This window comes from Ammospiza caudacuta, chromosome 16 (genome assembly GCF_027887145.1).
Source record: "Ammospiza caudacuta isolate bAmmCau1 chromosome 16, bAmmCau1.pri, whole genome shotgun sequence".
Lineage (NCBI taxonomy): Eukaryota > Metazoa > Chordata > Aves > Passeriformes > Passerellidae > Ammospiza > Ammospiza caudacuta.
Genome location: NC_080608.1, coordinates 15,427,865 through 15,448,119, shown reverse-complemented (window position 1 = coordinate 15,448,119; position 20,255 = coordinate 15,427,865). Strand labels below are relative to the sequence as shown.

General features: G+C 68.4%; 3 protein-coding genes across 6 annotated transcripts; 2 read left to right on the top strand and 1 right to left on the bottom strand.

Annotated features, from left to right (window-relative positions):
- The first annotated feature begins 1,510 nt into the window (after nucleotides 1-1,510).
- Nucleotides 1,511-6,133, top strand: PRR7 (proline rich 7, synaptic). Of its 3 annotated transcripts, none has more exons than XM_058815658.1 (3): nucleotides 1,511-1,745; nucleotides 4,790-5,439; nucleotides 5,569-6,133. In XM_058815658.1, exons 2-3 carry the CDS (start codon nucleotides 5,136-5,138, stop codon nucleotides 5,955-5,957), a joined length of 693 nt encoding a protein of 230 aa, XP_058671641.1. In that variant the 5' UTR covers nucleotides 1,511-1,745; nucleotides 4,790-5,135; the 3' UTR covers nucleotides 5,958-6,133. The 3 variants fall into 3 exon arrangements, with proteins under 3 accessions (XP_058671641.1, XP_058671640.1, XP_058671639.1); XM_058815657.1 differs by having other exon boundaries at nucleotides 5,542-6,133; XM_058815656.1 differs by having other exon boundaries at nucleotides 4,790-6,133.
- Nucleotides 2,535-5,050, top strand: LOC131564625 (basic proline-rich protein-like). Its single transcript, XM_058815141.1, has 6 exons — nucleotides 2,535-2,848; nucleotides 3,040-3,963; nucleotides 4,322-4,484; nucleotides 4,562-4,619; nucleotides 4,790-4,869; nucleotides 4,934-5,050. The coding sequence occupies exons 1-6, from the start codon at nucleotides 2,535-2,537 to the stop codon at nucleotides 5,048-5,050; spliced, it is 1,656 nt and encodes a 551-aa protein (XP_058671124.1).
- Nucleotides 6,134-6,362: 229 nt separating the features above from the next.
- Nucleotides 6,363-18,153, bottom strand: DBN1 (drebrin 1). 2 transcript variants are annotated; one of them, XM_058815253.1, is made up of 15 exons: nucleotides 17,924-18,153; nucleotides 13,797-13,852; nucleotides 13,584-13,696; nucleotides 13,327-13,401; nucleotides 13,104-13,250; nucleotides 12,874-12,951; nucleotides 12,647-12,798; nucleotides 12,233-12,296; nucleotides 12,059-12,118; nucleotides 11,786-11,900; nucleotides 10,497-10,634; nucleotides 9,271-9,393; nucleotides 7,320-7,909; nucleotides 7,139-7,241; nucleotides 6,363-7,056 (listed from the first exon to the last, which is right to left on the bottom strand). In XM_058815253.1, exons 1-15 carry the CDS (start codon nucleotides 18,007-18,009, stop codon nucleotides 6,986-6,988), a joined length of 1,971 nt encoding a protein of 656 aa, XP_058671236.1. In that variant the 5' UTR covers nucleotides 18,010-18,153; the 3' UTR covers nucleotides 6,363-6,985. The 2 variants fall into 2 exon arrangements, with proteins under 2 accessions (XP_058671236.1, XP_058671237.1); XM_058815254.1 differs by lacking the exon at nucleotides 10,497-10,634 and having other exon boundaries at nucleotides 17,924-18,150.
- Nucleotides 18,154-20,255: the final 2,102 nt, after the last annotated feature.

The following is a 20,255-nucleotide window of genomic DNA, read 5'->3' as shown; positions in this document are numbered from 1 at the left end:
CGTGTGCTGCTGCCTCTGCTCATTCTGAGCCAGGCCCCCCAGGGGGGCTGAGCACCTACTTGGACCTGTGGTATCATTTGCTTGCCTTGCACTAAAGTTGGAGAGTATTTAAATTTTTAACCTTTTGTTAAGTGTAAAGATTTGCTGTGCCTTGTATTGCTCTCATGTCATGGGGAGGTTGCTCTGGGCCATACAGGGTTGGTGGCTGTAAGAAGGGGAGTGGGGACCTTGTTTCTGGGCTGCCATGGGCTCTGCTGGTTCCAGTCCTGCAGGGAAGGGCTGGAATTGCTCTCCAGGGCAAAAAGGCTGATGCTGGCTGAGCCCTGAGTCGCACAGATGACCCTCAGTGTCTTTGCTGCATATTTTGAGTCAGTGTCAGGGCACGACAGGTATGAGGCCTTGTGCTCTTGGGATGCTGTGGTCCCCTCTGGGACATGTCCATCCCCAGCGCAGCCCCTCCTGGGCTGTCCCAGGTGTGCTGTGGGGCCAGCACAGAGTCCTGCTGCCCTCTGGTCATGCTGAATTACTGCTTCAGGGGGGCCACCATGAATGGGAACGGAGTGCTTCTCCTCAGCCCAAGGAACAGCCCCTCCAAGGGGACACCATGCATGGTGACATGGGGTGAGGGTCACGACGGTCACCAAGGGTGAGGCAGTCAAAGGGGGCAGCCTGGTGGGGGACACAGGGTGGGTTTGGGGTCCGGGGCCGGTGGCAGCGGTGACAGCCTCGTGCGCAGCGCGGGGGGGCCGCACGCAGCTGCACCGGGATGAGAATAGCAAGTGAGGCTGGGTAACCAGGGAACAGTTGCCATGGGAGCGGGCCGAGGAGGAGTTCTCACACTCAGAGGGGGCATCTTGGGGTAAAATCCAGGCATTTGCTGCAGCCGTGGAAGGAAGGAAGGAAGGCAGGCAGGGGGGTGGGAATGCTTGGGATTGCTGTTCCCAACGCACCAGGCAGGATGCTGATGCTGCCCTCCTGGCACAGCCTGGGTCATGGCACCCTGGCACCAAGGTCCTGGGGCCACCAGCGTGTTCGTGTGTCTGTCACATGTTCAGGGTGGCTCTGGGGCAGAGCTGAAGTGTGAACAGAGCTGTGGCGAGCCCTGAGCAGGACAGGGAAGTGGCTCTGCATCTTTCCACCTGCCCAGTGGTGCTCCAGCACTTGGGGGGTGTCTCATCCCCATCCCTGTCCTTGATGGGTGTAGCAGCACGCCGGTGAGGGGATGCTGGTGTGTGTCCAGAGCTGGAGTGGGTGCATCTGGACCCTGTGGACACAGGAGAGCTGTGAGGGTCCTGAGCACTGCCCCGCGCTGTGGGGCTGTGGCAGCAGCTCCGCACACCATTTTCAGGGGTGAAGGATGCTCTCAGCTGTTGCCTGGGCAACGGCTCCTCCTCCAGCCCACCATGTGGCTCGGGGAGCGCTCCCCCGCCTGCCTCCCCCCGCTGCCGAGGGGAGAAGGGAAAGGGGAAGGGGAAGGCAGCTCCCGGCCCCCGGCGCTGGCGGGGCCGGAGGCCCGGCTCCCTTCGCCCGCCCCTGCCCTGCCCTGAGGATGCTCGTGGGCCCCGCCGTGCCCCCCGTCCCTGCGGTCCCCATGCCTGAAGGGACCACCCCGGCCCCCCCGTATGGCCGCAGCCCCCTGCCCGCCCTGGATGCTGCTGGGGCACCCGCACAAGCACCGAGCCGGCAGAGCCCGGCTGCCGTGGCCGCGCTGTGAGGTCGGATCGCAGGAGCTGAGTTCCAGCAAGGTGAGTCGGGGCCAGAGCCGAGGGGCCGGGGGACGCTGCGGCCCTGCTGCGGGCGGGGCGCTCGGGCCGAGCCGGACACCGGAGCCGCCGTGCCCAGCTGCGGTGGAGAGGGCTGCCAGCGCCCGGAGTGCCCGGGTCACCCTGGCCGGGATGGAGGAAATCCTTGCGGGCGGCCCCCGGCGGAACAATGCGCCGTGTGTGCCGCCGCAGCGGGCGCCTGCCACCCTGCCCACGGGAGGAAACGGCGCCGGGGTCACGGCCTGCAGGGGCACCCACACCCATCACCCACCCGCAGCTGGCACATCTCCCCCAAAACCGCTCTGCCTCGCTCCTGGCACGGCCCAGGGCACAGCGAAGGGACGGCGGGACTCGACCCCAAGTTCGGTGCAGCCCGAAGGAGCCAGAGCGGTGTCCCATGGGGGCCACGACCACCGGCCGCAGTTACAGCAGAGAAGAGCTGTGACAAACACCCGATGGCAGTGCCTGGGGGAGCCCTAGCTCAGGGACAATTGCCAGTCCAGGCTGACGAGGGGTCTGCCTGGGGGTATGGCACCCAAGGGTGCGGGGTGACCCCAGGACACCCAGTGCCATTTCGGTCCCTCGCTGTTCTGGGGCCAGGCTGGCGCCGCTGCCCTGCAGAGCCCCGAGTGTCACTGCAGTGCCCAGCTGGGCTGTGCAGGGGCCGTTCAGCTCTTGCCAGCAGCCGTGCTGCCCTCCCCTGCCTGTGGCCCTGCTGTGCTGGCCGTCACCCCGGGAGCACGCCATTGTCACCCCTTGAGGAGGCTGGGGATGGCACTGCGGAAACGGGTGGCAGCACCTCCAGGGCACCTCCAGGGCGAGTGCAGGGCCACCGACCGTGGGAGCCCGTGGCACCACCCCAGCGGGCATCGCAGGGCCCTCACCCCGCCCAGACCAGGAGCCGCTACCCGGGAATCCCCGGCCCGCGCCCGGTGGGGCTCCCGCGGCCACCCCCGGGGATGCCCCGGCCCTCTCGGCACCGGGATCCCGCCGCCGTTCCCCCGGGGCCGGAGCGGGGGGATTCCCTTGGCAGTACGGGAGCCCAGCCGGTGGCCCCCGAGCGGCGGCGGGTCCCGGGGCGGGGGGTGCGGGGAGCCCGCGGATCCCTCCCCGAGCCGAGGGCGGGGCGGAGCGGCGGGGCGGGAGCCCGGGCGGGCGGGGCGGCGCGCGGCGGCGGCGCGGGAGCGCTCACCGGAGACAAAGGCAGCGCCGGGAGGCGGCGGCGGCGCCGCGCACCGGGCGCGCACCGGGCCCCCTCCCCCGCCGCCCGATGGAGCCGCCGCCCGCCGCCTGAGCCACGTGCGCCGCCGCCGCCGGTAACGGGAGCCGCGGAGGGAGCGGGCGCGGCGCCTCCGCCTGTTGCGCGGTGCGGGGGCAGCGGGGCCGGGGCGGGGGCGCGCGGGGCCGTCGCCACCGGGGGCCGCGGCGGGGGCGCGCGGCGCGTACCGGGGCGCGCCTCTCCGGTCCGGCCCCGGCGGGCGCGCGCCCCGGGGGAGGAGGAGGATGATGAGGATGAGGAAGGGGTGCCGCGCCCCGCGCGGGGAGCGGGGAGGTTCCCCGCCGGGGTGTCACCCTCTCCGCGGAGGCAGCGGGCAGCGATGCGGCGCGGGCAGCGGGGCCCAGGCCGCGGCCGGGGGCAGCGGGGCGGCCCGGGGCTACCGGCGGGGCCCGGCTCGGCGGCCGCTCCGCTCTCCGCCCGGCGTGAGTGTCTCCAGCCCGGCCCCGCTCCTCCCCCAGCCCGCACGTCCTCGGCAGCCCCGCTCCCCCCGCACGCCCCAGCTGCGAACGCCCCCGGTCCGCGGCGCCGCCAGCCCGCCCTGCACCGCTTCCCGGTGTTCCCCGGCCGTCATCCCGGGGCTCGACCCGCGGCCCTTCCCGCACGGTACCTCTCCTCCCCGGGGATGCCCGGGCTGCCGGCGCGTAGCCTGTTGCAGCCGATGTGGCGAGCGCTGCTCGAGCCGAGCTGGCCCCAGCCAGGGCACCCCCTCCCCACAGCCCCACATCCCGGCGCTGCCTCAGCCCACGCGTTTGTCTGCTTGATGGAGCAGCCCCCGCTGCCCGCCGGAGCGCGGTCAGGGCCCCCGGCTCCTTCCTTCCCCATCGTTTCTTCCTTCCGCCGGGCTCGGCCCTCCGGCCCCGCCGGCACCCTCAGCCTCGGTGGCCCTGCCGTGATCCCTGGCCGGCAGCGCGGCCCTGCGGGGTGATGGATGGAGCTGCCCACGCCCCTTCGCCCTGCTCCGAGGGAGCGGTGGTGTCACCGTGATCACCCAGCCCTGGACGCTCCTCCAGGCTCACCCTCCTCCCTGCAGCCGAGCCCGTTTTCTCCCACACCCCGATAATGAGAATCCTGACGGGCGCTTATGTGCCTGCCTGTGAGCACCCATGGGTGCTGCTCGCCGCTCGCTGAGGAGCAGACCTGCCCCTGGCCAACACCCTGGACATTTGATGCTTGGCTGGATGTGAGCGAGCTGTCACCCTGCCTAAAGGGCAAAGGTGATGGTTCCCATCGCCACCACGCCTGGCCCTGCATTGCTGTGTTGGGGTGCCGCCATCCCCAGTGCCTGCGAGGCCAGCGATGGCTTCGGTGCACGTGTTCCTGCCAGCGCCACGTGCCGCAGGCACCCGGCACCGCTGCTCGTCCCTCCTGCTCCCCAGGGCACCACCATGTGTGCCAGCACAGGGATGAGCTGCCTGGCTCAGCAGCAATCTAGGGTGCACCGGGTGGGCAGGAGAAGGGGATCCATGGTGGCCCCCCTGAAGCAGTAATTCACCCGTGATCTTCAGATCATGATCTTCAGATGATGCTGTGGTACCACAGCATCCGTCTCCCACCCCAGGGTCCCAGCAGTGCCGTGGGTGATTCTGGGGGTTTGCTTCCATGGGGGTGATGGATGGCGGGGGGTGCACGGGGTGCCAGGCACGGTTCCCCCTGGCTGCGGGCGCTGCGGCGCATGTGGAGCGAGTCACCATGGGAACAGGGCGTCCACGTTTCCGTGTCGCTCACGCTCGCGTCTGTCTCGTTGCAGGGCCCCCACCCCGGCGGTCCCCCCCCAGCGATGGGCAGCGGGACCCCGGCAGCCCCGTCCCCCCGCCGCCCGCCCCGCCGGCCCCCCGCCCCGCCGCCCGCCCGGCGCACCCAGGCCTGACCCGCCCGCTCCGGCCCCCCCCAGCTCCATGGCGAGGACGGACCCCTGACGGCAGGCTCGCCCGCGGGCCACAGGAGACGGCGCCGGGCACGGCCCGGGGAGATGCCCTCGGCGGCCCTGACAGCTTCGGGTCCTCCCTGACCCTGCCGCCGCCCTGAGCATCCCGTCCCCCATCCCGAGGGCAGGGAGAGAGGCGGGGGCCTTCCCCCCGGGGCCGGCTGCCAAGATGGTGATGTCCCAGGGCACCTACACCTTCCTCACCTGCTTCGCGGGCTTCTGGCTCATCTGGGGCCTCATCGTGCTGCTGTGCTGCTTCTGCAGCTACCTGCGGCGGCGGGTGAAGCGGCAGCAGGAGGAGCGGCTGCGGGAGCAGAGCCTGCGCGCGCTGGAGATGGAGCCGCTGCACTACGAGGGTTACGGGGGCAGCCCCCCCGGCATCGCCATTCCCCACCGCCTCCGCCTCGAGCCCCACCATCACCATCACCACCCCCACCACATCCCGCCCCCCCGGCCCTGGAGCTGCCGGCACGGTAAGGAGCAGGGAGGGGCTCTCGCATCCCCGGAGCACGGGCCTCCCCCGGTGTTGGGGGGGATACGACGCGAGAGCCGGGGCGCAGCGCTGACGGCAGCAGGGGTCCGGGGGGGGCTTTGCCTTGCAGAGTCAGACCTGTCAAAGCCGCCGTGCTATGAGGAGGCGCTGCTGATGGCGGAGCCCCCCCCGCCATACAGCGAGGTGCTGATGGACACGCGGGGGCTCTACCGCAAAATCAACGCCCCTTTCCTGAGCCATGAGCGGCTGGAGAAGCAGGAGCAGCCTCCCAGCTACAAACCCCTTTTCCTGGACGCCGGCTACGGGTCAGCGCTGCACCTGCCCCGCTCGGCCAGCCCCGGCCCTGCCTGCCCGGACCTCTACCTGCAGCAGGAATGCTCCCCACGCATGTTTCCCAGCTGGACGGACTCGGAGCTCAGCAGCAGGGACACCTACGAGACGGGACCCTGGCACCTGCCGGTCTCCATGCCCCTCTTCGGCAGGACTACCGCTGTCTAACGGCGGCCGCGGGGGATGCCCGGACCTTGCCGTGCGCCTGGGGGGCGGGGGGGTCTCGGTTGCTCGTGTCACCCCAGGGACACCCGCCCCGGCGCGGGCCATCGCCGCCGGCGCGGAAGGGGCTGGTTCCCCGTCTGGCCCCCGCCGGCCCCCCCATGGCCGGGGGCGCTGGGGACCCGGACTCTGCTCTTGTTTCTTAAATTTTTTGTTTGTTACAGTTTGAGAATAAAAGTTTGTGGCTCGGGTTTGCCTCCTGGCGGGCTGGCATGGTGGGACCGCCCCCTCCCCAACCAAGGCAGCCGTAGCCACCCCCCCCCCCAGCCCCATTCCCAGCCCTCCGTGCCGCCCCAGCAGGCTGCAGCCCCCGTGGGAGACGCTTTATTTATTAACAGACATGAGCACACCGCCGGTACAGAACTTGTGCTTTCCAAAAAGTTTCCGGGGGGAATGGGGGGAGAGGGGCCAAGCAGGGGCCAAGCAGGGGAGGACGGGGCTCCCAGCAAAGAAGGAGTGGGGAAGGGGTAAAAGCCCCCACATCAGCTCCCTGCCGGGGTTTGGGGTGGGGGGGACGCCGCTGGCCGCAGCCTTGCCTCGCTCGGGTCACTTTATTGCCATATTCATTTATTATTATTATTATTTCTTTTTTTTTTTTTTTTTTCCTTGAACTCGTGCAAAGTACTGGGGGGGCTCCCGGGGGGGGCACGAAGAGAACGAGGACCCTGTCCCACAGCCGGGCAGGGGATGCGAGCGTGTGTCGTCCCCCCCAAAAGGGGCGCTGGGGGGGTATCGGGGGGGGGCTGCTAAGGGAGGGCTGGGGGGCTGACACGGCTCCTACCGACAACTTAAAAAAGAGAGGAGGACAAGGGGGGGCTGTAAAAGGCGCCCCGGGGCGGGGCTGCAGCGGGGCGGCCGCCACCTGGAGGCCTCATCCTGCGGGGCCCCGAGGGGTGAGGGGGGCCCGGCCCCCGGCTGCAGCCCCCCCGTGCCCCGCCGGGCCGGGCTGCCCGTGCCGGCAGCGGGGCCCCGCCTTACAGGGCCCCCCCAAAGCTCTCCTCCTCCTCGGGCAGAGGGTCTGCGTCCCAGCACGTGATGTCGATCTCTGCAGGACAGCGAGAGGGGTCAGCACGGCTCGGGGCGCCCCAGAGAGGGACAGGCGCCCCCTCCTCGCTGCCCTCACTCACCTGGGGGCTTGTTGTAGAAGACGGGCTGGGGGGCTTTGGCCGACAGCTCCTCGGTGGGGGGCACCTCCTCCTCCTGGGACTGGCTGAAGTAGCCCTCGCTGGCCTGGGGGGGTGGGGGCAGGTTGTCAGGACCCCCCCAGCCCCCATCACCCCCTGAGCTCTCCCCACAAGTGATGCTCACCTGCTCCCCACGGCCCGGTGTCCCATCCTTGGGGGCCATCTCCCCATTGGTGATGGGGGGCGTCTCTCGGCCCGGGGTGTCCTCTTGGGTGTCTTCCTGGGGCGTGTGCTGGCAGCCCAGATCCTGGGACTGGGGCTCCCCCTCGCCAGCTGCCTCTTCCTCATCCTCCTCCTCCTGCTCCGCGTCGCAGAAGGTGGCAGGGGGCTCGGGCAGCTCGTCCAGGCTCAGCAAGGTCCCCTCCTCGGGCAGCATGGCCGGGGGTGTCTCGGGGACGGGGGCAGCAGGCAGGGGCCAGGCAGCTGGGGGAGCCACCCCGTCGCTGTCGCTCTGCCACAGGTCGATGAGGCTCTCGGGGTTGGGGGCTTCGGGGGCTTCCCCAGTTTGGGGCTCGTCAGCCACGGGTGGCAGGGAGGGCTCGGTGGGCTCCAGGGTCACCAGGTCCCCCAGGGCATCACCCCCCTCTGTCCACACTGGCCTGGGGCTGGGCTCGTCCCCGGGGGGCTCGGTGGCCTTGTCCTCGGGCCCCGGGAAGGGCCAGTGCTGCTCGGGCGTGGCTGGCCCGGGCTCCTGTGCGCTGGGGCTGGGGGACTCTGCAAGGAGGGGACACGAGTCAGTGGGGACAGAAAACCTCGTCCAGGGCTGGGGGTCACCCGGGGACAGGGATGCAGCTCAGGGGGATTTGGAGTCCTTTGGACTGGGCACAGTACGGGGAATGCTGCAGGGATGGGTGGGGTTGGCTGGGCAGGGAGGGGATTGTGGCGTGCACTGGGGAGTGAGGGGACATGGGGAGGGACAAGGTGATCCCCTGGGGAGTGGCAGGGAGGCAGAAAGGGAGGGAACAGGAGAGGTGCCCTGGGAAGATGCAGAAGGGAAAGTGGGATGCACCAGAGGATGCCAAGGGGCCAGTGGGAACGCAACAGGGACACACAGCGACAGCAGCAGAGCTGGCTGGGGTTTCCTGGGGACGCAGTGGGGCAGAGGGGACATCCAGAGGGATTCAGCAGCCCTGGAAAGGGCATAGGGCAGGACGGCGCAGTTTGGGCAGCATCGCCGTGGGGGACCCAGCAGAGACAGCAGGGCTGCACTGGGGGGTGCAGCAGGGGGAATGCACTGGAAGTGGGGGAATGCATGGTGTGGGGTGCAGCAGAGATGCACTGGCATTAGAGAATGCATTGGAGGCGGTGGGGATACAGCAATGATGGTGGGGCTGCGCTGGGGGATGCAGCAGAGGCGGCGGGGATGCAGCGGGGATGCAGCGGCACGGAGCAGCAGGGACGGCGGGGATGAGCTGGGGGCGCAACAGAGGCAGGCGGGATGCGCCGAGGGAGGCAGATGGGGCAGCACAGATGCACCGAGCCATGCAAGGGCAGCTGCGGGTGCTGCAGTAGGGATGCATCCTTGAGCCATGCAAGGGCAGCTGAGGGGCTGCAGCTTAGCCGAGGGGGCTGCAGCAGGGATGGACTGTGGGACACGGCAAGGGCAGGCGGGATGTGCCAAGGGATGTGGGCAGGACAGCGCGGATGCACTGAGCCATGGATGCACCAAGCCATGGATGCACTGAGCCATGGATGCACCAAGCCATGGATGCACCGAGCCAGGGATGCACCAGGCCATGGATGCACCAGGCCATGGATGCAGCGAGCCAGGGATGCAGCGAGCCAGGGATGCAGCGAGCCATGGATGCACCAAGCCAGGGATGCACCGAGCCATGGATGCACCGAGCCATGGATGCACCGAGCCAGGGATGCACCGAGCCAGGGATGCACTGAGCCATGGATGCAGCGAGCTAGGGATGCACCAAGCCAGGGATGCAGCGAGCTAGGGATGCACCAAGCCAGGGATGCAGCGAGCCATGCAAGCACGACTGGCGGGGCTGCAGCAGAGCCCAGGGGCTGCAGTGGGGCTGCTCCCGGCAGCCCAGGCAGGGGGGCAGTGCCAGCCCTGCGCCCACCTTTGGGCGTTGCCGGCGTCGGTTCCGCGGGCGCGCGGGGCCCCGGGGGCGAGGCGGCCGGGCTGGGCTCGCAGGGGCTGCAGCCCGCGGCCGAGGCCTTGCGGAAGGCGTCCGACTGGCTGCCTGCAGACAAGGAGATGGGCTGGCGTGGGGGTCTGCCCGCACTGAGGGGGGAACCAGAGCCCCAGCGCTGCTCCTGCCCCTCACGGACCCAGCCGTGCGCTGCAGAGTGCACGTCACGGTGCACATCGCTGTGTACCTGCCACCACCTCGTCCCCTCTGCGTGGTGGGGTGGAGGCTCCTATGGGTGCAGCAAGCACCATGTGCCCTACAGGTGTCCCCACCATCCCCGTGAGTTTCAGCCCCCACATCTGCTGGGCAAGGGGACAGGCAGCCCCACACCTGCCGTGCTGCACACTGGCTCTGCCCACGTGTCACTCAGCTGCGCCCTGGCACAGCTTTTGTGGGCACAGCTCTGTGCCCTGTCAGCTGTGCCTGTGGGGGCACAGCCCTGCAACCGCCTGGCCCCTTCTGCCCCATTGGCACAGCCGCATACATTCCTGGGCTCAGCCTTTTCCATTCCACGCTGTTTTGTGGACAATCTTGCAGTCCTGCCCATGGCACAGCTGTTCCATGCCCTTCTGCCCCACTGGCACAGCCTCACATGATCCTGGGCACTGCCTTTTCCACACTGCCTAATGCTGCCCCATGGGCACAGACCTGCTTGGTGCAGGGCAGCAGAGGTGTCCCTTTCCCTTCTGCCCCATCAGCACGTGATTCTGGCACGCTGCCTGACCCTGCCCATGAGCACTGCATGGATACAGGGCACAGCTGTCCTACCCTCTGCCGTTCCATGGGCAGAGCTGCCCTGTGCCCACTCTACTCCATAGGCATAGTGCCTCCCATCCCAGTGTGGACCATCACCTCCCCAGGCACAGCTCTACCCTGTCCCCATCTGCCCCATGGGCACAGCCTGCCCTATGTCCCCCCTCCCAGGGGCACAGGGACCAGCATGGGGTCAGCCCCAGCAGGGGCACGGTCCCCTCGGGGTGCCCATTTCCCTCGGGGTGCCCATTCCCCTGGGGGTGCCCATTCCCCTGGGATGCCTGTTCCCCTGGGGTGCCCGTGCTGCCTCCGCTGCCGCTCCGGTGTGCCGTGGGGTGCGTGGGCTGTGGGGCCCCCGGCTCGACCCCCGGAGCTGCGCCCGGGAGCTCCCAGCTACCTACATGGGAAGAAAGAGGAGAGATTTGGAGTGCGGTGGCAGGAGATATAGGGGAAGGGGGTCCGTGGGGGGGAGGAGGAGGAGGAGGAGGAAGATGGTGGCCCACTGTCAGCTGTCTTTATGAAAGGACAGTGCAGACGACCTGTGAGAGAGAGACAGACAGACAGACGGACGGACGGAGAAAGAGAGAGAGAGAGAGCAAAGAGATGGGTCAGTCCCTGCTCAGCGCGGTCGTGGCGGGGCTGGAGCACCAGGGCACCGGGATGGGAGCACAGCAGGGTGGAAGGCAGCATGGTGGGAGAGTGGCAGGACAAGAGGATGGAAAGGCAGCAGGACAGAAGGACGTGAGGCAGCACTGCCTGGCCAGGTGGGGAGAAAGGCCAGGACACGGCTGTGGGACCAACTATCTGCTCAGCCACAGCACAGCCCCACAGCGTGAACCTGTGCACAACCACGGCACAGCCAGAACACACAGACCACAGCACGACCCACAGCACTGCCCCATGGCACAGCACCATGGCACAACCCACAGCACATCCCCATGGCACAGCCCACGGCACAACCCATGGTACAACCCATGGCATGGCACACAAGAACACACGGCACAGGCTCCCTCCCAGCACAGCTCATGGCACAGCTCCCCAGCACAGCACCATGACACGGCCCCATGGCTGGAGGCACCCCCAGGACAGACAGTCCTTCCCTGGATGCACAAAAGGAGTCTCAGCGCTGGATCTCACACTGTGCGCAGCCCAGCTGCTCCATGGGGCTCTCCTTGCCAGCTGGCAGCATGCTGAGCACCCTCATCTCCCTCACTCTCTCCTGTCCTTTTTGGCTGTCACCATGGGATGTATTCCCAAGTCGTCCCCAGACCTCCAGTTGCCCACCCGTACACACCAACCACACTTCCAGCTTGGCTGTGGGCACAGTGCTGTGACAGGCGAGTGGACAACACCCAGCAGGGAGCAGGGTGAGCCCTGTTTTGCTGAAGACAAACCTGACATCCAGCCCCTGACAAGCTGCCCCAGCTGCAGGGGCCACGTGAGGTGCAGTGGCAGTGGCGGTGATGGTGGCAGTGATGGTGGCACAGCAGAGCAGGATGTCCCCTGCCATCCTCATACCCTTGGCACCCAGAACCACAGTGCCAGTGATGGCAGAGGGTACACCCCCTCCCCACATTGCATCCCTGGTCTTTCCATATCCCACTGCAATCTGAGCTGTTGCAGTTCACTCACCTGTGCCCTGGTGTCCTGGTGCCCACCCCTGCGCCCACAGCCCCCCACAGCCCCTCACCTGTCCTGTGGCTGCCTGGTGACACAGCATCACTGCTGCCTGATGCCACCCGCTCCTGCTGCTTGAAGAACTCCCGGGGGTTGTCAGGCCGCTGAGCGATGATGGCAGCAGCCTCCTGTGGGGACAGGGGAGGCTGAGCCCCATTGCTCCGGGGCTGTGGGGCTGTGGGACCACCCTCCCTGCATCCCACAGCTTCATTCATTCCCATCTAGCTGTGGGCACTGCTGAATGGGGAGGGAGGACAGCACCGGGCACGGCCATCGCCACACTCACCTCCACCTCTGACTCCGATTTCCGAAACTGCTGCCTGTCGTCCTCGTCTTGCTGGTCCCCCTGGGAAGAGACACAGCATCACCTCCCAGCCTGGGCACCCAGCTGGGGAAAGCCCTTCCCTGGGGTAATGCCAGTGGCAGCCCTGCCCCTGATCCTGGCACCGGGGGCACTCACAAAGATGGACTGCTCCTTCAGGCGCTGCCGGGCCTCCTCCGCCTCCAAGCTCTGCTGCTTCCTCCTGCAACGGGGAAACGGGAGAGGCGCTGGGCATCGGCTCCTGCCAGCCCCTGTCCCAACCCCAGCCTGTGAGGGACACCCATGTGCCCAGCCAGCCACTCACAGCACAGCAGCCATCCTGTGCCCACATCCCACCCGAACCCAGGTGTGCAGCCATCCCATACCCACATCCCACCCGATCCCAGGTGTGCAGCCATCCCGTACCACATCCTCCTACCTGACCCTAGCTGTGCAGCCATCCCATACCACATCCCACCCAATCCCAGATGTGCAGCCATCCTGTACCACATCCCACCCAACCCCAGCTGTGCATCCACCCCATACCCACATCCCACCCGCCCCCAGCCGTGCCTGTGCTCCTCGATCTGCTCCTCGCGCTCCCGGTAGCGCCGTTCCCGCTCCTCCTGCTCCAGCCGCTCCTGCTCCATCCGCTCCTGCTCGAACCGCAGCCGGGCATCCAGGGCCTTTTTCCTCTCCTCCTCCTTACGCAATTCCTCCTCTTTCTGGTGTGGGGGATCAATGAGGGGGCTGCCCATCAGCAGCTCACCCCTCTCCCTGGGGTGTCCCTCCGTACCCACCTTTGCCTGCTCCCAGAACTGCTCCCGGTTGAGCCGCTTCATCTCCACGGTGGCGTCGGTTTTCTGGTAAGTGGTGCCCTGGATGGAGGAGAGGCGAGGGGATGGAGGGGCTGGGATCAGTGATGGGGATAACAGTAAAGGGGAACATGGGGCTGTGGCACACAGGAGCCCTGGGCAGGAGGGACGCCCCAGCCCCAGCAGCATCCCCAGCGCTGCCGTGGGGACGTTACCACGGGCTCGGCGTTCTCGTCCTCGCGCAGCCGCAGGCGGTGCAGCACCGGGCTGGAGACACGGGCCAGCCCGTTGGAGAGACGCTGCCCGATGGCCCCGGGGTCAATGTCCTCCACGCTGCTGGCATTGACTATGACATCGACACCCTGGGGGGTGCAAGCAGCCATCAGGGTTCAGCATCAGTGCCCTGGCAACATCTTCCCCCTCCCCAGCGTCACCCACCTGGAAGAACTCAGCGATCTTGGCTACGTGGCTGGCGCAGGCGCATTTGCGGGCGTCCGGCACGTCCTCACCCACCTGTGGCAGCCAGGGAGGGACTGAGCTGAGAGGAGCAGCAGGGTGATCCCCACCCCACTGACCTCAGCAGGGCAGCAGGACCGTGGGGCACCCACAGCCCCTGGGCACTGCCAGCTCCCTCACACCCAGCCATGTCCCTGTGGGCACAGCACAGCCCCCCTCAGCAGGGTCCCCAGACTCACCCAGTTGACGAGGACATATTTGGGGAGCACGGCCTGCGGGTCCTTGACGCTGCAGAAGCCATACATCACCTTCTGGATCTCAAAGTGGCCAGAAAGCTCCAGCAAACCTCCACCTGGCACAGCACCATCAGCCCACGTGCACCCAGCACCAGGAACAGGTGACGGGGAAAACACCAGCACAGGTGAGCTGGCAGAGGGGACAGAGGACCTTACCTCCTGATGCTGCCAGCTTCAGGTCATCAGAGCCATCCTCATATGTGTAGAGGGCCCTGGGGAGACACCATGGGTGAGCCAAAGCCAGGAGGAGTGTGGGGCAGCCCCCAGCCTCCCCATCCTGCTTACATTGAGGTCAGAGTATGTGCTGGGACATGGTTGCTTGTCCCAAAACCAGCACACAGCCACAGCAACCCTTGTCCATCATCAGCACCAAGAGCCAGACTGCCAGGCAAGGCAGACAGGATGTGGGGCAGGGCCTATTCCCCAGCCCTTGGTGGCAGCTGTGGGGAAGGGTCCCAGGTTTGGGGACAGAAAGTCACTTGGGCACAGGGCCCCACTGACTGCTGTGCTGCAAGCCAACACAGTCCCACAGCAACTTGCTCACTCATCCCTGTCCCCTCACGACCCTTCCAGCTACTGACCAGGTCTGGGGACAACCCTGTGCCCCAGTAAGGACCCAGGCCCACTCACGTGCCCGGCTGCGTGAGCCACCAGCCCAGCAGGCACCAGGCTGGGGGAGGACGCCGGAGCACCAGCAGCAGCAAATCAATGAGCCGCCAGAGTGTGATGGGGCCGTCATGGAGACTGTTCCTTGGAAACCATTCCCAGCTGATGGGAAACCCCCTGTCGCTCCCAGCGTGCCCTGGCCAGCCCCTCTGGGGGCTCCGCGGGGACCCCCAGCAGCCAGCACCTCCCCAGAGGCACACAGCCAGCCACGGAGGGGGGACCACGCATGCCAAATTGGTCCAGGGCGGGTGGGCGAGGGGATGGATGTCGCTAGGCAACCAGCATCCTCCGTCACCATGGCAACCCCCCCATCCCAGCTGGGATGCAGCTCGCCCCGATGACGAGGTGATTAGTGGAGGGGAGCGGGGGAGGCAGGCAGGCAGCGGGGACCTGCGGGGCCTGGCAGGCACCCAACCCTGCCCGCCACCGTCACGCGCTGCGCCCGGAGCGCCGGGGCCGCCCGTGCTGGATCCCCACGGCCCCGCTCGCCGCGGGTGGGCGGCTCTGCCCAGCAGCTCTCGGCTGCTGCTGCCCGCACGGCGCTTCCCAGAGCCCCAAATCCCCGCTGAGCCGAGCAAAGCCCTCCTCGCTCCAGCCTGCAGCTTCAATCCACAGCCCGGGGAACAGGAATTGAGGGTCCCTGCGGGCAGAGCCGCCCCCTAAACAGGGCCTGGATGGAGCTAAAAAGCAAAGGGAAGGCAGGCAGGTGCCTAAGAGAGAGAGGGCCTCCCTCTGCCTCCCCGAGCCCCTGGCAGGGAGCCGCAGATAATTGCACCAACAAGATTGACTTTAATCCGCACATCCCGATCCCGCTAATCGGCCGCCCCAGCCGGCGCCAACTTCCAGGCCTGGAACAGCTGCAAAGTGCTGCCTGAGATGGCTGTGACAGGGAAGGGTGGCAAATGCAGCCCCTGAGCCCCCCGGAACGGGGGAGGACGGCAGCAGTTTGGGGGAGCCCAGGGCAGCAAGCAGGGAGCTGGCAGGGTGGGATGCAGCTGGCAGCAGGCAGGAGAAAAGAAGTAGGGCAAAGCCACAGCATCAGTGCCTGGGGAGCCCTGTGGGTGCTGGGGGCACCCACTGCCTGCTTTTCCTCCCCAGAACACGGCCATGCCCGGTGGTATCTGGGCACAAGGCTGCTGCTAGGTGCTCCCAGGGCAGATGGGGCTTGCTGTGGACACAGCTCAGCAGCACAGCCTGACTCCATGCCAGGATGGAGGTTTCCATTCCAGGAGACAGGGAAGCCGTGCTGGGGCCAGCAGCGTCCCCAGGGGTGCTCCCAGGGACCCAGAGCCCAACAGCAGCACCACAACCCCTGGCAGTGGGGACCAGCTGTGTCACAGCGGGTGCTGTCAGCATCACGCATTGCTTACCTCACTTCCATGGGTTTTAATCCCTCCACCCAAACCATTCAGCCCTTTCCCACCCCCGGGCTCCAGGTATGTGGGTCACCCGTGGGTGGAGATGCCCCGTGCAGCCCGGGGGGGGCTCCCTGCAGCCGGGGGGCTCCACCGAGGATCCCTCATCACCCCAGCCACAGAGCCCTCAGCCCAGTGCCCTGGCGTGGCCCCGCTGCTCACCGGAGCAGGCGGAGCAGCGTCCCCGGGTGCCAGAGCGGGGCTCCCGCGGCAGCCCACCCCCCATGCCAGGCCAGGGAGGGGTCACATCGCCCCAGCCTCCCGCCCCAGCCCCGGCACATGTGTTTCCAATGTGGCTGGGAGCTCCAGGGAGTCGGCGTGCTCAGAAAGCAGCACCGAATTCCTTTCCGATCGAGTAATGGGCCCCAGCAGCCTTAGCGGGGCCGGGCAGGGGGAGGGGATGCTCGGACCCTCCAAGACCGGGCTGGAGCAGGGGAAATCCCAGACTAAACAGAGGGATCCCGTCCGGACATGAGCGCGGCATTCCCCGGTTCCGGCCCAGGGCCAGGCTCTGGCACAGTGTCCTCCCTAGGTCGGCCAGGCCGGGCCCTCCTCCCCGTGGCACTGTCCCCATCACCTTGCAGCCCCAGCAGCATCACCCCTCGTCCCGCACCCCGCAGCGGGGAGGCTGCTCCCGCAGGCACTGAGTGCCAGGCGCTCCGGTGACAATGGGGCACCGGCTGGGCACGGTGGAGCAGCTGGGGACGATGGAGCAAAGTCAGCCCCACGGGTAGGATTGGCAGGGGATCGCTGCCCGGCCGGGATCAGCGTTGGAGGTGTGCGTGGGGGAGCCGCCACCGGCACTCGCCTTCCCGGGAACCGATTCTGCTGCTCTCAGCAGCTTTGGCAGGGACGGCTCCTTTGCAGCGGATGCCGGGAAGCGAGATGTACCCGGGGCTGACAGCTGCCGCCTGGCCGGCAGCGCACACGGCGCCTGCCCACAGCGCCCCTGGGCTGACAGCGGGACTGTGGGGCCCTCCGGAGACCCCAGGGACTGGCGGGGACCTGCACCTGCCCGGGCCCACACAGCCCTGTCCTGAGAGCAGGGACCTGGTTAGAGATAGACGCGTGACGGGCTGGGCTGTGGGTGCAGCCCAGCTGGGAGGTGGGAGTCCCCGGATGGGTGGTGGGTGTATCCCGGAGGGGCGGCGGATGCCCTGACTGGGTGGTGGGCGCACAGAGCTCCCCTCCGTCCGCCCCCCACCAAAAGCATCATGCACAGCATGCACCCAGCCCTGCCCAGCGCCCCGGCTGTGCCCAGCGCGATGCGCCCCGGCGCGCCGGTAGCGCTCCCACCCAGCACAGAGGCGCCCTGGAGGGCAGGGAGGGGATGGCGGGGCAGATGGTCCCCGCCAGCCTCCGGCACCCGGCTGGGCTGGGAGAGGCGGCTGGGCTGGCAGCGGGTGATGCTCCCTGCAGCGGGCCCGGATCCGGCCGGCCTCGACACCGGGTGCCCCGCAGCGGGGCGCGGGCAGCGCGAGAAGCCGGGGATCCCAGCGGGGAGCGCCGCTCCCCTCCCCGGCTCAACAGCAACCCCGGCCCGGCCCGGCAATCCCGGGCCGACACCACGACCCCCCGGGATGTGGCAGCCCCGGAGCTTGGGGGAATCGGAGGGTAGCGGGAGCGGCGGGAGATGCTCGGTGCCCCCGCGGCTTCAGGCCTCGCTCCGCCGGGCAGAGGGACCGCCCGCTGCCGGGGTACCGGCGGAGCCGGTCGGGAGCAGCACCGGCCGGGAGCGGGGCCGTGCTGCGGGGCCCCGATCCCCTCCCCATCCCCCGTTCCCCGGGCGCCCCTGCCCGCGGCTCCTGCTCCAGACAATGGCGAGGACCCGGTGCCGGGCCCAGCACCGGGGAGCCCCACGGGGCGGGCCCTCCCCGCCGTGCGCGAATTGCCCCGCTCCCCGCTCTCGCTGCCCGGCCGGGGTCGGACCGGGCCGTGCCGGGAGTCCCGGCGCTCGCACGTGCCGGCCCGGCGCAGACAAAGCGGGGACCGCGCCCCGGCCCGGTGCGGCGGGCAGGTGCGGGCACCGGGGGCGGCGAGCCGGGCACACCCCCCGCCGCCCCGCCCGCCTTTGTGTGCCGGGGCTCCCGGGGACGGCGGGGGGCGCAGCTAGGGGAGCGGCCGGTGTTACCGGGCGGCTCCGTGCACAAAGGGCGGCGGCGGCGGCGGGGACAAAGGGGCGGCGGCGGCGGGCGCGCTCACCAGTCGGTGGGGCTGTCCTCGCCGATCACGTCCTGGTAGGAGGCGAGCAGCTCCAGGCGGTGCGCCGCGAAGCCGACGCCAGCCATGGCGGGGCCGGGATGCTGCCGGGGGACCGGAGGGACCGGCCGCCTGCCCGCCTCCGAGACACTGCCGCAGCGGCCGGGCGGAGGGGCGAGCGGCGGGGAGGCTCCGCCCGCCGCCGCGCCCGGTCCTAGCGCCGCGAACGGCGGCCCCCCTCCCCTCCCCTCCGCCCCCCCGCCCGGCCCCCGCCCCCGCCGCGCCCCCAGGGCATCCCGCCGGCCGCGCCGCCCGGCCCGGGCCGGGACCCCGGGGGTGCGGGCAGCAGCATCACCCCCGCCCCGCCGCCCCCGCGCACGGCTCGCCCCCGGGATCCCGCAGCCCGGGCTCCGCTCTGCCCCCGCAGCACCGCGCCCCGGGCCAGCCCCCGCCCCAGGGACACCGAACCCCGGCTCGGCTCCTCCCGGGAACCTGCACGCCGGGGGATTTCGCATCCCGGGCTCTCCTCCGCCCTGGGGTCCCCGCATCCTGTGCTGCCCCTCCTGGGAACTTGCACTCTGGATACCCTCCTGCTGGGTGGTCCTCTCCGTTCCCATATTCTCCCCTTTCCCATGTCCTCTACACCCAGAGGACGTGGCACACCTGGCTTCTGTGCCCTCCGCTACCACACCGGGCCCCCGTGTCCAAGGTTTCCTCTCCAAGGACACGGACACCGCAGGCTTTGCCCTACACACCCTGCCATGCCCTCGCTGCTTGCACAAGGGCTCGGTGGACAGAGCCTCTTTGGGGCCTCTTTGCTGCCCATCTGCTCCTCTATCCCCACCACTCCCAAGCCCCCCGGTCCTTTCAGAGCACCTTTTCCAGGAGTTTTGTCTCAGTGTGAGCCCACAGCTGGTTTTGCACTGACCCGCGCAGGGCTCTGCAGGGGCTCCCAGCCACGTCCTGCAGCGATTCCCTGTCCCCAGCACTGTCCCCAGCCCGGACCAGCCCCGCGCTGGAGGGGTCTCTGTGCCAGAGCAGCAATGGAGAGCGCGCAGGGCCTGATTCCTGCAGGATGGGGATATTGGTGGAGTGGCCCGTCCCAAGACAAGCCCTTCAGGCCCCTGGATGACCCCCGAGGGACACGGGACAGGGGCCGCGGGCCCTGGCGGTGCCGCCCGCTCCCCCCACGCCCTCCTTACACCAGCATTTCCGAGCGAGGCCGGAGCCGGAGCCGCCCTTAGAGGCTCTGAGAGTTTGGGAGCAGCTGTGGAGCAGCTGCCGGGGCCAGCGCGGGGGCTGGGGCCGCGGCAGGCGCCCCACAAGCGGCTCAGATGGCTTTGGGGGTGGATGTGGTGGGACACTGCTCGGGGATGTGGTGGGAGCTCCGAGCCTACCGCCGCCAGGCTTTGTTCTCGGAGCAGCGAGGCTGCAGCCCCTCCCCACGCTCCACCTCCGCAGCCCACCCGAGACCCTCCTTCCGCTGCCTGAGCACAAGCTCCTCACATGGTGCGCAGAGCTGGTGGGCAAGAGATGCCCTTGGCAAGGCTCAGAGGCACCTTGGGTGGTAGAGCCATTGTCAGGATGGCCCAGAGGCAACAGGGAACCAAGCAGAGCCAAGAGCACAGACCTTGCAGCGGCACAGGGGGATGCTTGGCCCTCCCCAGGGCAGAGGCAGGTTGGCTGCAGCACCCTGGCCCTGCTGGACACCTCGGGGCTGATCTGGCAGAACCTGTTCCCAGAGCAGGCTCCGTCCCGCACCACTGCCCGCCCCTGCCCCTTTCCCACCCCCCACTCATGGATTGCTGTCCATCCAAGCCAGGGTTGGATCAGGGGCTGCCCACGTGGGGCCACAGCCGCCTCACCTTCCCCTGTGCTTCCTCTGACCTTGGCTGCCCAGCTGGGACTCACACGGGGCACTCAGCCCTGCTCCTGCCAGCCCTGCCAGGCAGGCACCAGCTGTTTCTGTCCTTTGCTGCACCCGTGTCCTGCTGCTTCTCAGCGTGACCATCCCACTGCTCTCCTGTGCCCCAGCCTGAGCGCCTGGCCCAGCCCCAGCCTGTCTTTATCCCTCGACTTTCCTCACCCCATCTTTGATGTGCTTTTGCACTCCTGGAACTGGCAATGAGAAGACACGGCACCGTAGCCCAGATCTGGGTGATGCCAGGAGGCATTTGGCTCCCCACAGCCGGCTCCTGCCCCCGGCAGAACCTTCCAGTAGATGAGCAAGACAATTTTCCTTACAATTGCTCATCATGGCAAGAGCTGCAATTATTAATGACCGTTCCAGCTGTCAGAGTGGAGAGGGAGGAGAACAGCCACTTCCCCACAGCCG

Bases quoted from the DNA above. Each gene is read 5' to 3' on its own strand.
- LOC131564625 (XM_058815141.1), top strand. From the start codon at position 2,535: ATGGCACTGCGGAAACGGGTGGCAGCACCTCCAGGGCACCTCCAGGGC. The intron at 2,849-3,039 runs GTGCGGGGAGCC...CGCCCGATGGAG, and splicing joins GGCGGGTCCCGGGGCGGGGG to CCGCCGCCCGCCGCCTGAGC. The intron at 3,964-4,321 runs GTGATGGATGGA...CGCCATCCCCAG, and splicing joins CGGCAGCGCGGCCCTGCGGG to TGCCTGCGAGGCCAGCGATG.
- PRR7 (XM_058815656.1), top strand. From the start codon at position 5,136: ATGGTGATGTCCCAGGGCACCTACACCTTCCTCACCTGCTTCGCGGGC.
- DBN1 (XM_058815253.1), bottom strand. From the start codon at position 18,009: ATGGCTGGCGTCGGCTTCGCGGCGCACCGCCTGGAGCTGCTCGCCTCC. The intron at 12,799-12,873 runs GTGGGTACGGAG...CCCCCACACCAG, and splicing joins AGTTCTGGGAGCAGGCAAAG to AAAGAGGAGGAATTGCGTAA. The intron at 11,901-12,058 runs GTGAGTGTGGCG...CTGTCCCCACAG, and splicing joins AATCGGAGTCAGAGGTGGAG to GAGGCTGCTGCCATCATCGC.